Raw genomic sequence first — 22,716 nt, forward strand, 5'->3', positions numbered from 1 at the left:
TATTAACTGTGAATACCCAACATTCCAAAGAAGTAATTTCTTTTAAATTGCTTTGTAGAGCCCTGGCAATGACCTGGAATAAAACCAAAAGAAATGAAAATCCAAAGAAAGACTATCAAATAAGGGAAATAGCTATTCACATTTAAGGGAAAATAAAATTGGTTCAAATGTACAAAACAGCCAACAACATAATTCTACTATGTATTCCTTCATTTTTAAATATGTTCTGAAAAAAAAGTACACACTTACAAGTCTATGGGAGAGATTTGTATATAAACAGATAAAATCCGTACTTCCTAACTCTTCCAGAGCCTGGCCCAGAGTCTTTTTTTCTTTTCCAGTTGCAACTGAGTCGATTTCAACTCATAGTGACCCCGTGAGTACAGAGTATAACTGCTCCATAGGGTTTTCAAGGTTGTGACCTTTCATAAGCAGATCCCTAGACCTTTCTTCCGAGGCGCCTCTGGATGGGTTCAAACTGCCAACCTTTTGGTTAGTAGTTACCAACTAATTATTGAATCAATACATGAGTATTATAACCATCATTTGCAAAACTTGTTAGGCAGATACCATTGTCCCCCACGCCACTGAGATCTCTCACTCAAATCTAGATGTCTGAAGCAGTGTCTTGGTCCTCCCCTCGTGAGCCTGAGCTAGTTCAGTGCTCCGTGGGGCACACTTGAGCAGGGCTTGCTCACTTGCACACCACACACCACTTCACTTACAGACTACTTCGAGGTAGGGAAAATGATCTTGCTTCATTTTCAAAGGATTGTTCCAGGACTCTCAAAGCCACAGCTGATAAGCAAATAGCAAAATAGCATGGAAGGGCGGTGGACTTGCTGCAATCAGAACTGAAAGGTGGATAATTTGTCGTTGGATAGCTTTGGCTTTTGATGCTGTTGACCTCTCTTCCTTCTTAAAATTACTTCCTCCTTTTACTTGAAAGACACACATATGTCTGATTTTTCTTGCTGCCTTCTGATTCCTCCTCCGGTTACCACTTTTGAAAAACTCTTATTACTTGTCTGCTCTGGACCTGCATATCTGTTTCTTCTTCCACATCTTTGATCACAATTCTTGTGTCTCTTAACCAACATTATATCCCTGTCTCTCTTATCTTATCTTTTATCTCTCCTCTCAATCTCTCTGTAAACTCTTTCATTCCCCAAAGCACTCACCATCACCACTTTTATACAAACGAATATCAAATCATTCTTTTCTACATCAGCGCTCTCCCAAAGCCTCGCATTTCTATCCGCCTTCTAGATAACTTTAAAATTTCTCAAACCAAATTTACAATACCCCCTCTGACACCAGCTCCACCTTCTGATTTTTCTATTTATTATGTTGCCACAATTCCTCAAATGACTCAGCCATTTATGAGCATCAGCACCCCACAATACTCCATCTCCACTAATGCAATCAGCTACCAGGATTCTACCACAGAAGACAAAGTTAAAGGAAGAGTATTAGCTCCTTCAACTGTCACAAGCCCTACATTTACAACTCTTCTAACGAATAATTAGAACTCCCAGTGATTAAGTGAAATAGATCTTCCTCTTTGTGCTACTTATTGCTACTGACCATTAAGGACAAACATGATTAATCAAGTCACAGCTGGACCAATAAGCAGCATTGTGACAAATGGAAAAGATATTGAAATTGTCAAGGACTTTATTTTACTTGGATCCACAACTCAATACCCATGGAAGCAGAAGTCAAGAAATCAAGCAACATACTGCATTGGGCAAATCTGCTGCAAAAAATTTCTTTAAAGTGTTCAAAAGAAAAGATGTCACTTTGAGGACTAAGGTGTGCCTGACCCAAGCCATGGTGTTTGCAATCACCTCATATGCATGTGAAAGCTGGACAGTGAATAAGGAAGACTGAAGAAGAATTGATGCCTTTGAATTTTGGTGCCGGGGAAGAATATTGAATATACCATGGACTGCCAGAAGAACGAACAAGTTTTTCTTGGAAGAAGTACAGCTAGCTCCTTAGAAGGGAGGATGGCGAGACTTCATCTCAGTTACTTTGAACATGTTATCAGGAGGGACCAGTCCCTAGAGAAGGACATCATGCTTGGTAAAGTAGAGCATCATCGGAAAAGACGAAGACCCTCAACAAGATGGGTTATACTACAACGGCCTCAAACATAGCAATGATTGTGAGGATGGCACAGGACCAGGCAGCGTTTCTTTCTGCTGTACACAGGGTCGCTCTGAGTCAGAACCGATTCGAAGGCACATAACAACAACAACAGAAACTAAAGGACTGAATTTCTTAACACAGATTTCAGGGATTTATAAGGCTGTTATATACTAACTTGTAAGTTTAAAAATAATGTAAGATCTTGTGTAAACTTCATAGCTTCTTTAAAATGGAAATTTGAAAGCTGACCATGTTTGAAAATTATTTAAGATTATCCCTCATTGTTTGTGTGTATTAGATTTTCTTATTAAAAAAGTATATTTTAAAATGTCTAAAATTTTGAAAAGTGATCATGTAAAAATATTTTTTACAGTGAATCTATAAAGGATTCCCCCAAAATACCTACGAATCACAACTTATATTCTAGGTTGCGTGCGTCTTCCTCTGTGTTCCAGCTCCTGAAAGTTAATTCATTATATACTTCACCTGGCAGTATTATAATGGCTTATCCTAAAATAAGCACTATTCCTATAAATTAGCATAATAACACCTTTTCTATGTTTGTTATTAAGTATATTAATCAGTAGTTTAAACTTAAATTTAACTGCTAATAACATATTCAATTCATAGTTATTTTACTTAGTTAACATCATATATTTCCAATGCCTGTGGAAGCAAGTGTATGCAGTGCTAGTTATATTCCCTAGTGGCACAGTGGTTAAGTGCTTGGCAGATAACTGAAAGGTGGGCTGTTTGAGCCCACCAGCCACTATGCGGGAAAAAGATGTGGTAATCTGCTTCTGTAAAGAAGTACAGCCTTGGAAACCCTATGGGGCAGTTTTACTCTATTCTATAGGGTTGCTATGAGTCAGAATTGACTGGACAGCAACAAGGCGGGGTGGTCATATTCCCTTCAGGAAGGTACACCCATTCCTACTTTTTGGCATCTTGAGGAGGGGACGATGTCACCTTCAGCCTAAGTACAGAGTTTATGGCAACATCCAAACCTACCTTTGGAAATAAGCCCTAATGAGAAGGAGTTCTCTGTTATTGTTGGAACTTGTGTAAGCTGAGTCTTGGGAGCCTATATACCAGACAACACACCCAAAGAGGATATGCCTGTAAGGAAATGGGGAAATAAGAGTCCTTCATTTTGGTATTCAGTGAAAGAGGAAAGAGTTTGCTCATTTTGGCTGAAAGAATCTCCTAAAAATACAAAGAGAAGAAAAACCATTTTCTTCTTAGATAATTCTAGAAGAAAGGATTCTTTTTCTTTGAAGACAGGAATGCCTGGACTAAAAAGAAAGAAATGTTTTGCAATTACCTTGGAGCAACTATCAGATTCTAACAGCAATGTGAGGATATTAAGAAGGAATTTTCAGCTGGAAAAGAGGTTAGGAGAAGTAAGTCTTAACCCAGTCTGACTCCATCTTTTATGGCAACAAACAAGCATTTATTGAGTACCCTTTATGAGCTAGATCATGCCTCCTTCACCTGGAGGATTCATGTCCTAGTACAGTAACGAGGGTGCTTGTCATAAAGAAGCTAATTTCAAATGTTAGTTTCCGGCCGGCTATTTTCTCTAGCTTTATTATTTAATCTGAGCCAAATTCTTGATTTAGAGCTGCTTAAGAACAAAGTTAGGCTTTTTAAATTTTTTTTTATTGTACTTTAGATGAAGGTTTACAGAGCAAACTATTTTCTCATTAAACAATTAATACACATATTGTTTTGTGACATTGGTTGCCAACCCCACGACATGTCAACACTGTCCCCTTCTCTAACTTGAGTTCCCCATTACCAGCTTTCCTGTCCCCTTTGCCTTCTTATTCTTGCCCTTGGGCTGGTGTGCCCCATTTAGTCTTTTTGTTTTATGGGCCTGTCTAATCTTTGGCTGAAGGGTGAACCTCAGGAGTGACTTCATTACTGAGATAATAAGCATGTCTAGGGACCCAAAGCGAGGCTTTTTTTTTCAAGTGCAGCTATGAGGTTTGCAGTCATTTTTCTGCAAAAACATGACTGTCCTAAAAATTAACAATATAATTAATCCTTCATTCCTCAGTTTTAAGCAAGGTACAAAAAGTGCAAATAAGCTCAAGTTTTAAAACTTTACAAACATCATGTCTTTTCCCAGTGTGATTCTTACTAATTGCAGCTGATGCAATTCTGCAGTCCATGCTGACTCTTGTAACCTGATAGACCCCAGTACTAATCAGCTCTTGCCTCTGGCACCTCAATACTGCAGGCTAGCTTTGGTATTAAAATCATGCAAATTAACTGCTTGAGCTTTGTTAGAAAGAAGTTATTAATTTTGACTCCAGCCTTCCACACAAGACCCATTCAGTTCTTCCATTGAGTCACACTTGAAGGAAGGTATTGGTTCTCAGTTCCCTGCTGCTTGTCTTTTCTCCAGCATTGTCTCATCTGTGGGTTCCCCAAATGGCCTTGTTACTCGCAGGAGACAGATAAGTAACTTGAATATCCCTCCCATGCCACATGAATCCTTTATTGGGCACCTGCCAGGTGTCATACACTATGCTAACTGCTCTTTCTATATTATTTCATTCCCGCTACATATATTTACTAAAAGACCATGTGTGCCCAGCACTGATCTCAGAACAAACACACAGTAGTGAGCAAGAAAGACACCGTCCTCTTCCTCAAGGACCTAACATACCTTACCTAGTGCATGGTATAAATGGTAATCAAAATGGCAGGTTGGTTGAGACTATTGATTACAATTTTACACACCTCTGGGTTATTTGAATTGTTCTAATGATGTGCTGCATTTGTAAACGAAACAAGAAAAAGTTCCTTAAGAAAAGTTTTTAAGATGATTTTGGTGGTTATCATAATTGAACATAACTGCAATGACTAAGTGAAAACTTATACGGATGTTCTTATGAGAACAGTCATCTAAATGGAATAACATTTTTTTTGATTATCTTTTTTATGGGAGAGGAAGATCACATTGACATCCACTGATGCAAAATAATCACTGAAGTGTTTGCTGCTGTTTGCCACACAATTTTCCACAAGGAAGCTTGATATTGCCAGTTTCTTTCTTTTTCCAATTCCCAAAGTGTTGGCAGTTAAAATAAAATAAAACATTTTAATTCTATTTAATGCTGCCATAATTTTTGGGGAAGTGGTGACTAACAACCACTATTTATTATATTTAGGGAACATTTTTCCATGGACTGGAGAAGAGGGCTGTCTTGACTTTGGTGTTCTGATCTTGTTCCATTTATGCAGAAGAGTGGTTCCCAAATGAAGGCAGTTTGCCCTCGTGGACATTTTTGATGTCTGGGTACACTTTTGTTTGTCACAACTAGGAGAGTACAAATGGCATCTGTGGATAGAAGCCAAGGATTTGCTAAATATCCTACAGTGCTCAGGGCAGCCTTCCAACAGCAAAGAATTATTGGGCCCCAAATGGCAATAGTGCCAAGTTGAGAAACTAGTGTAGAGTGACCTGGAGCTTAAGATGGGAGAATCTTTGTCAGTATTTCATCAACCTAGTGAATACAGCATACACAGTGAAACCTGTGAGAGTCAGAACTCCGTGGGGCTGCCCTGTTTATCCGGGTCTCGCAAGTTTTCCTCCTTTGACAAGGTGCACTCTTACGACTTTTCTATTGCTCCTTTTAGTGGAAAATATTTGAGTTTTATTTCTCTGACAGGTTTCCATTTTACACAAGTTCCAGTATATCTTATATCTTAAAGCAAAGTCTTGTCTTCATGTATAAGTACCAAAAAACCAACCTGTTGTCTTTGAGTCAATTCTGACTCATTAAAAAAAAACCCAAAAAACCAAACCCATTGTTGTCAAGTCGATTCCAACTCATAGTGACCCTATACGACAGAGTAGAACTGCCCCATAGGATTTCCAAGAAACGGCTGATGGATTTGGACTGCCAACGTTTTGGTTTGTAGCCATAGCTCTTAACCACAGCACACCAGGACTCCATCTGACTCGTAGCGAACCTATATACATACACACATACACATATATATATAAAATTGGAAAAAGAAAGAAACTGGCAATACCAAGCTTCCTTGTAGAAAATCCTGTTGCAAACATCGCTGAACAGTTCAGTGATTATTTTGCATCAGTGGGTGTCCGTGTGACCTTCCTCTCCCATAAAAAAGATAATCAAACAAAATGTTATTCCTCTTTCTTTTTTTAAAAAAAAAAGCTAGTTAAAGAAAAAAAGATTTGGCAAATAGTTTGGTAAATTGTTGGATTTTCTTCTAAATGTGTTGATAAAACTTGTTTCATCTATTTCATTTCTCGCTTCTTATCAGGAAAAATAAGAACTACATTAATCAAAAAAAAAAAAAAAGGCAGTGAAAATGAAATGCCAAAATCATCTTCATTACTACACCTAGGATAAAACATCAAATACACAAGTAAAGAAGAAAAAAAGAAAGAAAATCTAAAATTTGAATCTCTGCTGCTATATTTTTGTTTTCCTGCTTTTCCTCTCTCAAACCAATTCTCATTTAGAAAGTCAAAAATATCTCGGTTTCTTGAAACCTATAAATCTACAATTTTGCAACTTTTGCTGAATTCATGCCAGCATTTAGGCTGTTCAGAAGCAGCAAAGATTTCTAATACTTGGCTAAAGTTTCAAATTTTGAAAAACAAAATTCTAAAATTCGATTGCATAATTTTTCTGTATTTAAAAAATCAACAAAGAAGTTATTTGGGGAAGAAATCAAATTATGTCCAAGTGGCTGGCTGCTTGTGGTAGGCAGAGTAATAACTCTCCAAAGATGCCCAGATCCTATTCCTGAAATCTGTTAATATGTTATCTTACAAAGCAAAAGGGACTTTGCAGATGTAATTATGTTAAGGATCTTGAGATGGGGAGATTATCTGGGTGTGCCCAGTGTAATCACCAAAACAAAAAACGCATTGACTCCTCCTGACCGTACAGGACAGGGTAGGACTGCCTCATAGAGTTTCTAAGGAGTGGCTGGTGGATTCAAACTGCCAACCTTTTGGTTAGTAGCCTTAGCTCTTAACCACTGTGCAACCAGGGCTTCAGTGTAATCACCTGAAACCAAACCAAACCCGCTGTGGTCGAATCAGATCAGAGGAGGAAGCAGAAAATCAGGGCCAGAAAGAAACTGGAAGGTACTTCTCTGCTGGCTTTCAACATGGAGGAAGAGGCCATCAGCCAAGGAATGCTGGTGGCCTCTAGGAGCTAGAAACGGCAAGGAATGGATTCTTCCCTGAAGCGTCCAGAAGGAATTCAACTGTAACCAATGCCTTGCTTTTAGCCCAGTAAAACCTATTTTGGACTTCTGACCTTCAGAACCCTAAGAGGTTAAATTTGTGCTGTTTTAAGCCACTGAGTTTGTCATAATTTGTTATAGACCAAAAAAACCTATTGCCGTCGAGTTGACTCTGACTCACAGTGACCCTATAGGACGAAGTAGAATTGTCCCACAGGATTTCCAAGGAGTGGCTGGCTAGTGCACTGAAACTGCCGATCTTTTTGGTTAGTATCCAAACGCTCAACCACTGTGTCACCAGGTCTCCAATTTGTTATAAAAGCCATAGGAAAGCAATACCCTGCTTTTTAAGAATAATGCTACAGAGTAAACTTCTCTTTATAATAAAGTTGCTTTTCTTTTTTTTCATTGTGCTTTAGGTGAAAGTTTATAGCTCAAGTTAATTTCTCATACAAAAATGTATACACATATTGTTACATGACAGTAGTTGCAATCCCTGTAATGTGACAGCAAACTCGCCCTTGCCACTCCGGGTTTCCAGGGTCCATCCAACCAGCTCCAGTCCCTTTCTGCCTTATTCGGCCTCTGGACAAGAGCTGCCCATTTAGTCTCGCGTATCTGCTTCAACTAAGAAGCACAGTCTTCATCAGTATTATTGTATGTTTTACAGTCCAGTCTAATCTTTGTCTGAAGAGTTGGCTTCGGGAATGATTTTAGTTCTGGGTTAACAGAGCATCCGGCGGTCATGTCTCTGAGGGTTCCTCCATCTCAGTCCAACCATTAAGTCTGGTCTTTTTATGTGAATTTGAGTTCTGCTCCATATTTTTATCCTGCTCCGTCAGGGACTCTTTGTTGTGTTCCCTGTCAGGGCAGTCATTGGTGGAAGCCGGGTACCATCTTAAAGTTGCTTTTCTTGACAGAAAAAAAAAAAAAAGATCTTTTCATTAACTATTTTATTAGAGTTTGAAACATACTAGGAAGCTAAGAAAAATCCATATGGGTATTTTTCCTTGTAAGTGTTTTTCACTGGTGCGTTTTAACTTCCAAATGGTATTTTGTTCTCATACACCTTCAAAACATCTTCTGGAAGCATCATGCTACTATTGAAATTTCCTCAATGGTGAATAATCTCTTTTGATATTTCAAAAAAGCCTTTTATATAAATAATGTCAGGGATTTGAAAAATAGCAGTGAGTACTTGTATTTGATTCAAACATCATAAATTTGAATACATGAATTCATATAAATTAGCAATCAGTCTGAAAACTTGTTTTATCTATTTCATCTCTTCTTATCTGGAAAAATAAGAACTACATTAATCAAAAAATAAATGTAGTGAAAATGAAATGCAAAAATCATCTTCAGTAATACACTTGGGATAAAATTTCAAGTACAAAAGTTAAAAAGAAAACTTAAAATTTGAATCTTTTTGTTTTCTTGCTTTTCCTCACTCAAAGCAATCCTCATTTTGAAGGTCAGAAATATCTCTGTTCCTTGTACCTATAACACTGACTTACAATAAACCCGAAACCAAACCTGTTGCCGTCAAGTTGATTCCGACTCATAGCGACCCTGTAGGACAGAGTAGAACTGCCCATAGGGTTTCCAAAGAGCGGCTGGGGGATTTGAACTGCTGATCTTTTGGTTAGCAGCTGAGCTCTTAAGCACTGCGCCACCAGGGCTCTGATTCATAATGAGTATAAACTAAACTGGAAGTTTTAGGACAGATAAATGTTATAAACTGTGGATTAAACTTGGATTAAAAAGTGAAACTCCTTGAATATATAGCACTTGACTTTCAATCCACTCTGACATACAAGAGCCTTTGTAAAAGGAGACAAATGTGTCTAATATAAAAATTTACTCCAGGGTAAAGTGTTATCATGAAATCCTGGTGTCGTGTTTCCTCTACTGTTATGCAAAGACTGAGGGAAAAAACGATTAACCCAGATTAAACGGGTTAATATTTTAATGACAACTGATTCCCATCCTCTATGTAGTCACTGGAGCCCTGGTGGCGCACTAGTTAAGAGCTCTGCTGCCAACCAAAAGGTGGGCAGTTCAAATCCACCAGCCGCTCCTTGGAAACCCTATGGGGCAGTTCTACTCTGTCCTATAGGGTCGCTATGAGTCAGAATCGACTCTACGGCAATGGGTTTTTGGGTTACATAGTCATTACAGTTTAATTAACTAGAACTGTGATATTTTGATCTATGTTTGTTCCCTGATAAAGCTAAGGGGAGTATGATTAATATGCCAAGCTCTAAGGTAGGGGCTTTGCAAACTGTATCTTATTTAATCCTCATAGCACTCCCCAGAGATGCATGTTAGTAACCCCACTCTATAGTTGAAAAACCTGGAGCTCTGAGTATTTAAATAACTTGCCAGAGGTCAGACAGCGAGTAAGTGGCGGAGTCAGAATTCAGAAAGAATGCAGGTTTCGGCTCTGATGCTAGAGCATGTGTTGTCTGTTACATCTCGTGTTTCCCACTATAATCTGCCTCCTGCCCATCTTCCAGACATTTTGTGAAGCTGTCAAAATGATTTGTCATGTCATACAAAACATAACCTCAGAGCTGTGATAAAGAATTTTAATGATCTTGTTTTTTCTTAGAAATAAATGGATAGCTGAAATAAAGAGGGAAAAAATCAAAATAACAAACAGAAGTCACTATATAGACTCCACAAAAATTATCCACAATAATCTAACTTTAAATGCTGTGTATTGGTGAGTAGCGTCTGGGGTCTTAAAAGCTTGCAAGCTGTCATCTAAGATATATCTGTTCATCTCATCCCATCCGGAGCAAAGGAGAATGAAGAAAACTAAAGACACAAGGAAAATATTAGTCCAAAGGACTAACGGAGCACAAAAACCACAGCCTCCCCCAGCCTGAGCCCAGAAGAAATACATGGTGCCTGGCTACGACCACCAACAGCTCTGACAGGGATCACAAAAGAGGGTCCCAGAGAGAGCAGGAGAAAAATGTAAAACAAAATTCAAATTCCGAAAAAAGACCAGATTTACTGGTCTGACAGAGATTGGAAAAACTCCCCAGATTATGACCCCCAGACACCCAGCTAACTCAGAATTGAAGCCACTCCCAAAGTTCACCTTTCAGCCAAAGATTAGACAGGCCTATAAGGGTTGCTATAGGGTTACTATGAGTCAAGATCAACTCAACAGCAACAGTTATAACACAAATAATAACACATGTGAGGAACATGCTTCTTAGTCAGTTAAGTACACAAGACCAAATGGGAACACCTTCCCAAAAGCAAAGATGAGAAGGCAGGAAGGGACAGGACAAATGGACACATTGAACCCAGGGTGGAAAGGGAAAGGGGGAGGTGCTGATACATTGCGGGGGTTGTAACCATTGTCACAAAACAATTTGTGTATAAATTTTTGAAGACAAACTAATTCACGCTGTAAGCTTTCACCAAAAGCACAATAAAAGTAAAAAAAAAAAAAGAAAAAAAGAATACTGTGGTTTTTTCCCCCCCTCACAAAAAACAATGTTCATACTTGATTAAAAGGACATTAATAGATCAATAGTTAAAATGTTTCAGCTTTAATAACTCCAGGGGGTTTTAAAACGTAGCCATAAAATCTTTGGCATGGCTCTCATAGAACGAGGGAGACTTATTCCTCTCCCCTAGAATTAGGCTGGCCACTATGAGTTGCTGCTAAGGAATAAAATGGGGGAGAAGTGACACCCCTACCTTTCAAGGCAAAGTGAGAAAAGGTGATAAAGCTTTGGCCTGGTTCTGTCTCTTGCGACCTCACCTTTGGACCCAGCCACTATGTTGTGAAGAAACTCAGGCCACCTTTAGGTCTCAAGGCCAATGGACCCAACAAAAGTCCCAGCCGGCCTCCAGCATCAACCACTAGATGTGTGAGTGAATAAACCTTCAGATGATGCCAGCTCCCTGCCCTCGAGCAACCCAGATGAGTGATCTCCAGCGAGGTAGAGCCCAGCTGTCCCTGTGAGTCTTGCCCGAATTGCAGATTTATGAGCAAAATAGATATTGTTGCTGTTTTAGACTCGTAAGTTTGGGGGTACTTTGTTACACAACAATTTATAACTGGAAAAACAACCAGAATCTTTTATAAAAACTTGAAAAATTTTTCTCCAGCATATTTATGCAGGAAATATATTAATGTCTTTAGGGTACAAGTCATTTATTGTTGGGAAAATAGTAGTAGTATTTCTACCAATAGCAGATGTCGTAGGAAAAATAATAAAGAGGGTCATGACAGCCTTCATATATTGAGACATGTCCGTGAACCTAACCATTCACTAAGCACTCAGCACACAGGATCTCATTTAGACCTTACAATAACCTTAAACAGATAGTATTATCATTCCTGGTACAGTCAAGACAAGTGAGGCAAAGCAGGGGATGAATGAAGAAACCCTTGACCACATGTTAAAAGCTAAGTGAAGTGAGAAGGAGACAAAATGAAGAGGGGGTGACTTAGAAGCTTAGAAGTTGGAAGGCAGATAGGATTCAAATCCTGGCTCTGCCAACCACCAGCTTTGTAATCTCGAGGAACATCATATATGTGACATGCTCAAGGTGACACAGGTAGGGCTGAGCTGAGACTAAAACTGGCCTTCCCTCCTTCAGGGTATGTTGTCCCTCCACTGTAATCATCCCCTTTTAAAAATATTCTTTTAAAACTAGCTCTAGAGGATACCAAGAAAACTTGGTTCATTTACTTACATGTATTGGAAAGAACGTGTTGGGAGAGTATGTAGGACAGAGATTGGAGAAAATACCCCTCAGTTAAAAAACAGGGGCATTGCTGATTGACCTTTTTAATTTGCCCTCTATGGGAAATATTTAGATGCGGAAGGCTTCCATGAATGTGTGTTACATGGCAGAGAAACCACAGGGATGTGAGGTCAAGTCATGAATTTTCAGGTGACTACAATGTAATTTTAAGCAAACTCTTTAAGAAGCATTTTTATTTCTGAAATAACAGTTGACAAAGGCACAAAAAAATCATTGCATCTTGGTTCTACATCATGTGATTGGCTCCTTATATTATTATGTTAGCAGGGAATTTTGTTTTTCGTAACTCTCCTTTTTAGCAGTGGTGGCCTCTTGGGTGGCAGATAGAACCTGTCAGACCGGAGTCTACCACTGCTGGGAACACTGGACAGGTGAGTTGAACTGTAAACAAATGCCACATCGCATGCACTATATCAGCTCCGATTGAGGAAAATCATTTTCTCTAAAGTCCTCTATGCTCTAAACTGATTTGATCTTGTCTCCCTTTTGGATTTAAGACTGGAGAACAAGCCAAGCAACTTGCAGTGTTTAGTAATGGGTGTGAAACTCTTTCCCACCTAAGGCTGCAAAGAGAAAAGGGCTTCAAACTGACAATATGCAGTATTAAAAGGCTAATATCATTCAGTGTATTTCGCTGTATTGGTGAGTTTCATGGCATATTAAAAAAAGGTGAATTTTTAAGGTCTTCTACCTTGTCCAGTAATTAAGTTTTTAAAAGACTGTTTATTTATATAAGTCATAAGCATTTCCTAACTTCCTCTGTTCCCATTGCTCCAGCAATATCTATGTTCTGTGAAAGAGAGAATATAGAGAAATATTTGCATTTTTTATTTCTGTTGTTGGCCAAGAGAGATACCACATAGATATATTCAGAAGAGGGACCAGTCAGGTTAAAATCCTACATCAATATTGTTGTTAGGTACCCTCGAGTCGGTTCCAAATCATACATATAACAGAACAAAATGTTGCCTGGTCCTGTGCTATCCTCATAATAGCTGCTATGTTTGAGCCCATTGTTGCAGCCACTCTGTCAATTCATCTCACTGAGGGTCTTCCTCTTTTTCACTGATCGTCTACTTTACCAAGCACGATGTCCTTCTCCAGGGATTGGTCTCTCCTGATAACATGTCCAAAGTAAGTGAGACAAAGTCTCGCCATCCTCGCTTCTAGGGAGCATTCTGACTGTACTTCCAAGACATTTGTTTGTTCTTCTGACAGCCCATGGTATATTCAATACGCATCGATACATATGAATATTCAACATACTTCAGTACACTACCTGCATAAAACTCACTTTATCTTGGTTTCTTCTTTGTTTGGTGTGTCTGCTGGCCTCTCAAACAATATTAATAGTATGAAAGATTCTTGTTAGCAAGGTCTTGGTGAGATTAATGCCTCTAGGTAGTAGCAGATATTTGCCCCAGGATTTCTTTTTCAGGCTGGTGGTAGAAGAGAGAGATTTACATAAATCCTGTAACCCAAGTTGGAGCCCTGGTGGTGCGGTGGTAAAGAGCTTCACTGTTAACCAAAGGGTGGCAGTTCAAATCCTCCAGCTGCTCCTTGGAAACCCTGTGGGGCAGTTCTACTCTATCCTATAAGGTTGCTATGAGTCAGAATCGCCATGATGGTAGAAGGTTTTTGTTTTTTTTTTGTATAACCCAAGTTAACTTCTTCCTTAGCCCACAAATATCTAATAAAAGTTAGGATGTTGCTGACAAGAAAAAGAACATTCTACTCTGAATTTCTATATGAAACAGCACATGCAAATTAAGTGATGCTCTAAGACAATTAGTAACTTAATAGAAAAGAGCATAAGGAGATATAGTTATGCAGGCAAAAAACTGAAAATTCTTTATATAGGCTATTGGGACTTAGTATCTAAAAGTAAGTACTCAAGTATGGAGACAACCCAATCAACACGATTGGAAAAGAAAAGAAAAGATGAGGTTCATCAGGGAATGAAAGCTGGCAAATGAAGCCAATATTTATGAAGATGATACGTAGACACCATGTAGAAGAAGCATTTAGGCCTAATTTAAAAACATTATGTCCCAAATTTCGATCACTTTTGAAGTCTCCCTCAAATGTGCACATATTCTTCCTTTGACCCTTCCCTTTAGAAAATCCATGGCTTTTCCCAAGTGTTCTCCAGAGTTTAACACCAGGGGCTTCACTCTAATTTCCATTTCTGTAATGTGATGGGGCGAGACATCAAATATGCTGCTTCATCTCTGTGTACCTTCTGTTTCCCTTACAGAATTCTTCACATCTGTAAAGGCTTTAGAGTTTGGTCCAACAACACGGCTTCGATTCCATCACGCCTCATTCTGAATAAAAGTGTAAAACCAAAAGGAGAGTTAATTGTTTAACCTCCAAAGATGAGGTTCCTACGTTGATTAGAGAATCTATCATGCTAAAGTTGTGATGCAAGGGGCTGAGAATAGAAGAATGATAAGACACAATCTGAATCATCTTCAAGGGCTCCAAGTAGAGACAACTAGGTTACCATAGAGCAATGATCTCACCAGTAAGTGCTATAATAGATGAAGTGCTGATTAACTCTATTGGAGGAATGTTGGCAAAGATTTCAGAGAAAAAGTGACATAAACGGAATAGCTAGCATTTACTGAGAGTTTATTACTCGCTAGACACAGTGCTGAAGGCTTTATAATCCTTGTCTTATTTAGTCTTCTCAATGACTTACGTAAAGGGTTTTATTATTAACCCCATTTTAGAGATATTGTAAAGGCACTGAGGCTTGAAGACATTAAGTAACTTGACTAACATCTTTTAGCTAGTGAATGGCAGCGCCAACTCTTTCACCCTGGACTGCAGACTCCTTTGCTCATAGGCTCTCATATCCTGCCTCGATGTGAGAGGGACTTCAAAAAGAACAAACAGGACTTACCAAGCAGACCATGAAAAGCTCAAATTTTCCTACAAGGGTTTTTATATAACAGAAATATAACCCCTAACACCATTGCTTAAAGATACTTTACCATAACATAAGCAATCATGCTTTATGAACTGAGGATTGTCTTAGTTATCTAGTGCTGCTGTACAGAAATACCACAAGTAGATGGCTTTAACAAAGAGAAATTTTCTATGGAAGAAAGGCCTACAGCCAAGAAAACCCTGTGTAGCAGTTCTACTCTGTTAACACTTGGTGTCACCATGAGTTAGAACTGACTCAACAGCAACAGTCTGTTTTTTTTTTTTTTAATTTTGTAGTTATTTCCTACCCCAACTCCTCCAATGAGCAAGTACTGATCTCCTTTTTAGCATCTGGATGAGCTGTGCCTTTTCTAAAAATTCCAAGAAATCGAGAATCATATAGTTTGTACTCTTTTGTATCTGTACACTTTTGCACAACATAAAGTCTTTGACATTCATCCATGTCAATGTCATTAATTTCTTCCTTTTTCCTGCTGACTAGAAGTATTTGCTTGTAGGGATACAACACAAATTGTTTATCCATTCTCTTATTGATGGATAGTTAGGTTGTTTCGTGCTTTTGGCTGAAAATCAGTACTTTCACGATTGTTGTTGTTAGGTGCCATCGAGTCAGTTCCAATTTATAGTGACCCTATGTACAACAGAACGAAATATTGCCTGGTCCTGTGCCTTTTTCACAATCATTGCTACACTTGAGCCCATTGTTGCAGCCACTATGTCAATCCATCTCATCGAGCGTCTTCCTCTTTTTCACTGACCTTATGCTTTACCAAGCATGGTATCCTTCTTCAGGAACTGGTCCATCCTGATAACATGTCCAAAGTATGGGAGATGAAGTCTCACATCCTTGCTTCTAATGGACATTCTGCTGTACTTTTTCCAAGACAGATATATTCATTCTTCTGGCAGCCCATGGTATACTCAGTATTCTTCACCAACATCATAATTTTTACAATGGCACTTAAAAAAAACAAACAATAGCAACAACAACAAAAATAGTTGCCACCAAGTAGATTCTGACTCATGGCAACCCCATGTATGTCAGAGTAAAACTGTGCTCAATAAGGTTTTCAATGGCTGATTTTTTGGAAGTAGATCACCAGACTTTACTTCCAAGATGCTGCTGGATAGACTCCAACCACCAACTTTTAGGTTAATAGCTGAGTGCGTAACTCTTTGCCCCGCCCAGGGACTCCTGATGATGGCATATAGGAGCTCACTATTTAGATGAATGCTAGAATGAATTGTCCCATCAATTACGTTTTTGAAAGTTTTCAGCCTCCTCCTCTACTTTGGTCTTAGGCGTCTTGGGCCTTTGACTTCAGCTCCCAGGACACTGTGCCCTGCTCGTCAAGTGTCCTTAAGCTTTGATTCACATCTTTGATTTCTGCGTAGGATTTAACCAATTTTGAACTATGAACTTTTGGTTCAATTCAAATCTTATGCGCTCAAAAAATCCCATCTGTCTAAACTGACCCAAAAAATATCCCAATTCAGCCACCTTGAAATGAAGGTGTAAGGATAGCAGTGAACACAGCATTGGCCAACTCTCCCAAATTACCCATGAGCTCTTCCTTCCCCCACAGATTTCCACAGTTAATAGAATTCTGCCTTTGAAGTAGTCATCTCTACCACAGGCAATGAAAACATGTTGGGTTAGTAGTGAAAAAAATTGCAGTGCATGAGAGATGAAGAACTATCTTTGTTATCATGTTGCTTGAGGAAGGAAGGAAGAGATGTAAAAGTCACTGTGGGCCTGCAATGCTGACTGCATAACAAGGATGCCACAGGGTGGTGGTTTCTGAGCACAACCCCTTGGTCAAAGTTCCATCTCACAGACAAAGGGTTACAACTGCTGGTTTTAAGCTAAATCCTTCCATCAGATCCACAATTGAGATACCCCCGAAAGCTGCTTAAATGAAGTGCTGTCTGTCTGCAGAGCAGAAGTGATAATCCTAGGAATCCTCTAGTGTTTCATGCTTTCTGTCATTATTGGAGTGTCAGACTTGACCGCATGGAAATGAGCTGAACCCCAGCAGAATGACTGAGAAGTAGGTCAGGCATTTATCACTGGCAATAGATAGAAAACTCGCTTTTTACTTGGCCATTTTTTTTCCCCTAGAGAGTAAGTTCCATTGAACTTGAAGTGACCCATGATTATAATAGCCATTTTATCTTCTGACTAGGGAGGAGGATTTTGGGACAGTCCATTTACTGCATTTTCTAAGGACCTCGAAGGGACTTTCATGAATCATATCCTCTAAAACGTCTCCCTAACCGAGTTTAGTTTTGCCTAGTGTCATCAGCCATAATCCAATTCTGATGCACTGTCCATTTACTAACCCACTTACCACTTGAAGCCCTTTTTAAGTATATTTAAGGGGCATTGGTGGTTCAGTGGTAGAATTCTCGCCTTCCATGTAGACGATTTGGGTTCAATTCCTGGCCAACGCACCTCGTGCACAGCCACCACCTGTCTGTCAGTGGAGAGTGGAGACTTGTGTGTTGCTATGATGCTGAATGGTGCAGTGGTTAAGAACGCAGCTGCTAACCAAAAAGGTCAACCATTCAAATCCACCAGCCGCTCCTTGGAAACCCTATGGGGGCAGTTCTACTCTGTCTTACAGAGTCACTATGAGTTGGAATCGACTCAATGGCAGTGGGTTTATTTGTTTGTTTGTTTTTTGGTTATGATGCTGAATAGGTTTCAGTGGAGCTTCCAGATTAAGATGGACTAGGAAGAAAGCCTGGCCATCTACTTTTGAAAATTAGCCAGTGAAAACCCTATGGATCACAACAGACTGATCTGCAGTCATCATGGGGATGGCTTAGGCGCAGATCATCATGGGGATGGCTTAGGACTGGGCAGTGTTTTGTTCTGTTCTGCATGGGGTCACTATGAGTCTGGGGCCAACTCAAGGTCAGCTAACAACAGCAACAACAAGGTTAAAAAAATTATCCCATTTCCAAGTATATTTTCAAATGTATATTTTTACTACCTTTATCCAGAATTTGGTTAATTTAAACCACAAATTCTCACACTGCAGGAATCTCCTCTGTGCATGACTTGTGACCCCATCAACACAGGATTTAGCCCCTGGGCACCTACAGTGCTCACAGTGGTCAGTTTCCAAGGCAGGGTCAGGCTCCAGAGATCAGATTCCAGCTCTCTCTATCTCTATTGCTAGATCTGCAACCTCAGGCAACTTGCTTAACCTTCTTGTGCCTCAAGTTTACCATCTGTAAACTGAAAATGATAATATAATTATAGGAACTATCTTATAAGGTCATTGTCAAGATGAAATGAGATAACTAATGCCTGGCAAAGAGGAAGTGTTCAATAAATATTAGTTACTATTATTACCCTAATAGACCCTCTGGAGTCCAAAAGAAGAAGTGAATGGTTTGATCTCCTTCCATAAGAAACATTCAATATAGTTTGGGGGTGGGGTGGTGAGGACTACATAGAAATGAAACAAGGGGGGATGCTGTTATGGATTGAATTGTATCCCCCAAAAATGCATGTGAACTTGGCTAGTCCATGATTGCCAGTATTGTGTGATTGTCCACCATTTTATACATCTGATGTGATTCTCCTACATGTTGTAAATTCTATCTTTATGATGTTAATGAGGTAGGATTAGAGGCAGTTATGCTAATGAGGCAGGACTCAATCCAAGATTGGATTTTGTCTTAAATCAATATCTTTTGGGATATAAAAGAGAGAAGCCAGCAGAGAGACAGGGGACCTCATACCACCAAGAAAGTAGTGCCAGGAGCAGAGCGTGTCCTTTGGACACAGGGTCTCTGCACTGAGAAGCTCCTCAGCCAGGTGAAGATTGATAACAAGGACCTTCCCCCAGAGCAACAGAGAGAGAAAGCCTGCCCCTGGAGCTGCCACCCTGAATTCGGACTTCTAGCCTCCTAGACTGTGAGAGAATAAACTTTTGTTTGTTAAAGCCATCCACTCGTGGTATTTCTGTTATAGCAGCACTAGATAACTAAGACAGGTACTGAGCAATATCGTACACTACCAGCATTTTACATGGATGTGAGGCAGGTTTAAATGATGTGTCACAAACTCAGGGGCAGCTAAGGTGCAGTGTTAATTGTGCGGAACAGTCACTTTGTGCAACAGCAGTTAGAGCGGCACTGGGTTTGTCCAGGAGGATTGCTCAGAGCAGGGGGGATTGGCGCTGAGCTTTCACAGATGTGGAAGCAATAGAAAGGCAGTTATCGTCTTATCCTTAACTGGTACATAATCACATACAATGAAGCATTCAGATATTAATGCAGTTACTATAAGGTGGCACTTTTGTTCACATGCCTATTTGCCATAGTAGCTAATTTGAAACTAGGGAGGACTAGTCTATCCAAAGTACAACAAAACAGCTGGGTCAATTTTGCTTATAAAGTTGACTGAGCCCATCACCAGGGAATAATGCATTTTAAGAATTCTCCCTATAAAGGCATTTTAGAAACAAGAGTCATATTTTAAGGCTTTTTGTTTTTGTTTTTTTACTAGTACGGACTTCTTCTATTTCCAGGGCAAAGTTTCTTTCACTAAATGTTCCTGAATGAATCCAGCAGTATGCTTCTTGCAACACAAATACTCATTATATATAGTGGAGTCTCATTTAATATAGGACTCTCTGAAAATCTGAGAATGACAGTAGAGAACTAGACCCGTCTGTCTCATAAATTATATCCCAGTATTGGAATGCCGCAGGTCATAAATACAGGAGACAGTGCTATTTACATCAGGGTAAACTACGAAAGAGAGGTTTATGATGTCACAATGGATCACAGTTATATTTATGACTGTTCAGTGAGAGACACTACTTTAGCTGGACCCAACAGAAGATTTTTATCAACCATAAAGCCCAGACTGATTAGTTTATTGTTTCCATTAACATAACATAATGTGTGAAGAATAGTCTTAGGAATTTTACAAGTTTGAAAAAATCTAAAGCCTTTGGTTCAATGGGAAATAAGAACATTGTTTCTACGGATTTAACAAATTACTAAGAGAAACGATGATTATTTCATTTTCTACTTCTGAATAATCTATAACAGAGATTGGCAAATTTCTTCTGTAAAGGGCCAGATAGTAAATATTTTTGGATTGGTGGGCCATATGGTTTTGGTGGCAACTACTCAGCACTTTCCTTAAAGTGCAAGAGCAGCCAGAGACAGTAGGTAAATGAACAAGCATAGCTGTGTTCAAATAAAACTTTATTTACCAAACAGACCGTGGGCCAGATTTGATTATCAGGCCATAGTTCACCAACCTTTAGTCTACAGTAAATTAATTTGAAAGGACAAAGTCTGATATTTACTATTTGGTTGCCCTAAGCCCATCTTAGAGCTTTTAGTCTTTGTTTTTACAGCACATACCACCTTGATTAAAATAAACAAGGAAAAGACAAAATTGGCAGGGACCTATTCTTGTTTCTATGTCTTCTGAGTTCGGCATCACAGCATATGAGTAATAATTCTCTGAGCCAGCCCTAGCGTTAAGAGTGAGGGCTACGGAACTGAAAAAGCCACAACCCCTTTCTCTTCTATAAAAGATGTCATGAAAACAGTGGCTGTAACCAGGGAGGGAATAAATAGATTAAAAAAATGGCAAATGTTCTGGAGGGCCATAAACTTTACAGGGATAGAAAGCAGGCAAACAAACAAACAGACTATACCGTGCGGGTAACAGAAGGGTATAATAACTGTCAATGGGGGTATTATTCTGGTAGGTTTGTGATTGGATTTGCCTCTTTATATACAGTGGCAAGTAAGCTCGCTTGTCCAATATATTTTGCCTTTTACTATTTTCTTCATAGCTACCTTCTCATGTGTGGTGGGGCAGTGTAAATACAGTCCCAGTGATGCAGGCAAGGGCGGGATTTTATCTTCAGAATTGAGATTTCAAACAGGATTAAAACCTTTCTGGAGCATATGCACCACATCCCCTCCCTCTTCATTCCATGCAAACTACTTTGTGACTCAACTCACCGCCTGAACCAGACGCAGTGCTAGGAAGGCCATTCCATTCCGGTGGCCCCCTCTGCCGGCCCCTGAATATTAACTCACGGAGCTATAAAACAGGGGCATTATCGCTCTGAATGGAGCAAAGTCCATTCTCAGGCGTTCTTAGTTTCCCCAGAAGCCTGCTAAACTTTCACGCAAATGTGGAAACTCTATGACACTGCCCTCCTAAATACTTTAGAAGTAGCATTTAGCTGTTACTGTGGGGAGAGAACTTAGGAAAAATTCAACACAGAAAGAATTACATTTGTTCCTCATTTAATCTTGGTGAACTTTCTAGGCACTAGAGCATATTGCTTTTACTGTGCTGTCATTTATGAAAACCAAATTGCACAAAAACTTTTATAATCACCCAGGAGAACTCCTAAATGGATTTAGTGTCATTCCATGAAAAATAACACTGAGAGAGTCCTCATGGTTTCCTGGGCACTTCCGCATGCTGGGCTCCTGGAATCCTTGCAGAGCTCAGGGTAGGTCTATTCTCCTTACCTTAAAATCGAAGAAACCAAACGAGGTGCCCTTGAGTCAATTCCAACTTGTAACCTCATATGCATAGAGTAGAACTTCTCCATAAGGTTCTCATGGCTGTGACCTTTTGGAAGCGGATTAAAAAAAACCCAAAAAAAACCAAATCCCGTTGCCTTTGAGTCAATTCTGACTCATAGCAATGCTATAGGACAGAGTAGAACGGCCCCATAGGGTTTCCAAGGAGCAGCTGGTGGATTTCAACTGCTGACCTTTTGGTTAGCAGCCAAGCTCTTAACCACCACACCACCAGGGCTGCTTGGAAGCAGATAGTCAGGACTTTTTTCTGAAGTCCTTCTGGGTGGGTACGAGCAGCCAACTTTTCGGTTAGTAGCTGCGTGCTTAACTGTTCATGCCTTCAGGATCTTGTAAGGAAAGTGAGGCTCAGAGAAGCAAGCATAACGTCACGGGATTTGAGATCAGTCTCTTGTTTTACAGAAGAGTGAAATAAGGTTCAAGAGGATGAAGTCACTTGCTCAGTCTAGAAGCCAGAGGTTCTATCACACAGGCAGAAGGGACTGACTCTCCCTGGGGCTCTTTTCACTGTTCCCCAATCCTGCTCTGCTGAGTGCTCAGATGTCAATTTAACATAAAGGGGACAAAATGAGATAATGAACTCAATCAACTGACAGCTCAGACTAAACCGACTGCATGAAAAGCAAAGCCTTTCAAGAGGCAAATGACACCAGGTATAAAGAGGGGCTTAAAATAAAAGCTTGCGATGCCTTGTCCGTAGAGAATTAATTACCCTTGGGGAGTCCTGTTTTTCATCCACTACCCTCCACTCCCTGTGGCTGTTGCCTCTGGGACTTTTGGATAAAATCAGAGTTGGTATCTGTTCTCTGTGGGTAACAATCGGGTATGGACATTTTCTTTTCAAATATACAACTTCAGGTGATATTAGGCTATTGACTCCTTCCATCACAATAACCGAGATGGTGTTTTAAGACAATAGACGATCATAAGTCTACCATTCCTGCAATGCACGCTACCAGA

At 39.6% G+C, this 22,716-nt stretch overlaps 1 protein-coding gene across 1 annotated transcript in view; it reads right to left on the reverse strand.

Annotated features, from left to right (window-relative positions):
* GPC6 (glypican 6) overlaps nucleotides 1-22,716 on the reverse strand; it is a 1,259,037-nt gene that overhangs the window by 568,648 nt on the left and 667,673 nt on the right. The window contains exon 4 of the mRNA XM_012554142.2: nucleotides 7,091-7,109. Coding sequence (XP_012409596.1) covers nucleotides 7,091-7,109 — 19 coding nt within the window. The remainder of the gene's footprint in view (nucleotides 1-7,090; nucleotides 7,110-22,716) is intronic.

Source organism: Trichechus manatus, unplaced genomic scaffold (genome assembly GCF_000243295.1).
Source record: "Trichechus manatus latirostris isolate Lorelei unplaced genomic scaffold, TriManLat1.0 scaffold00013, whole genome shotgun sequence".
NCBI lineage: Eukaryota > Metazoa > Chordata > Mammalia > Sirenia > Trichechidae > Trichechus > Trichechus manatus.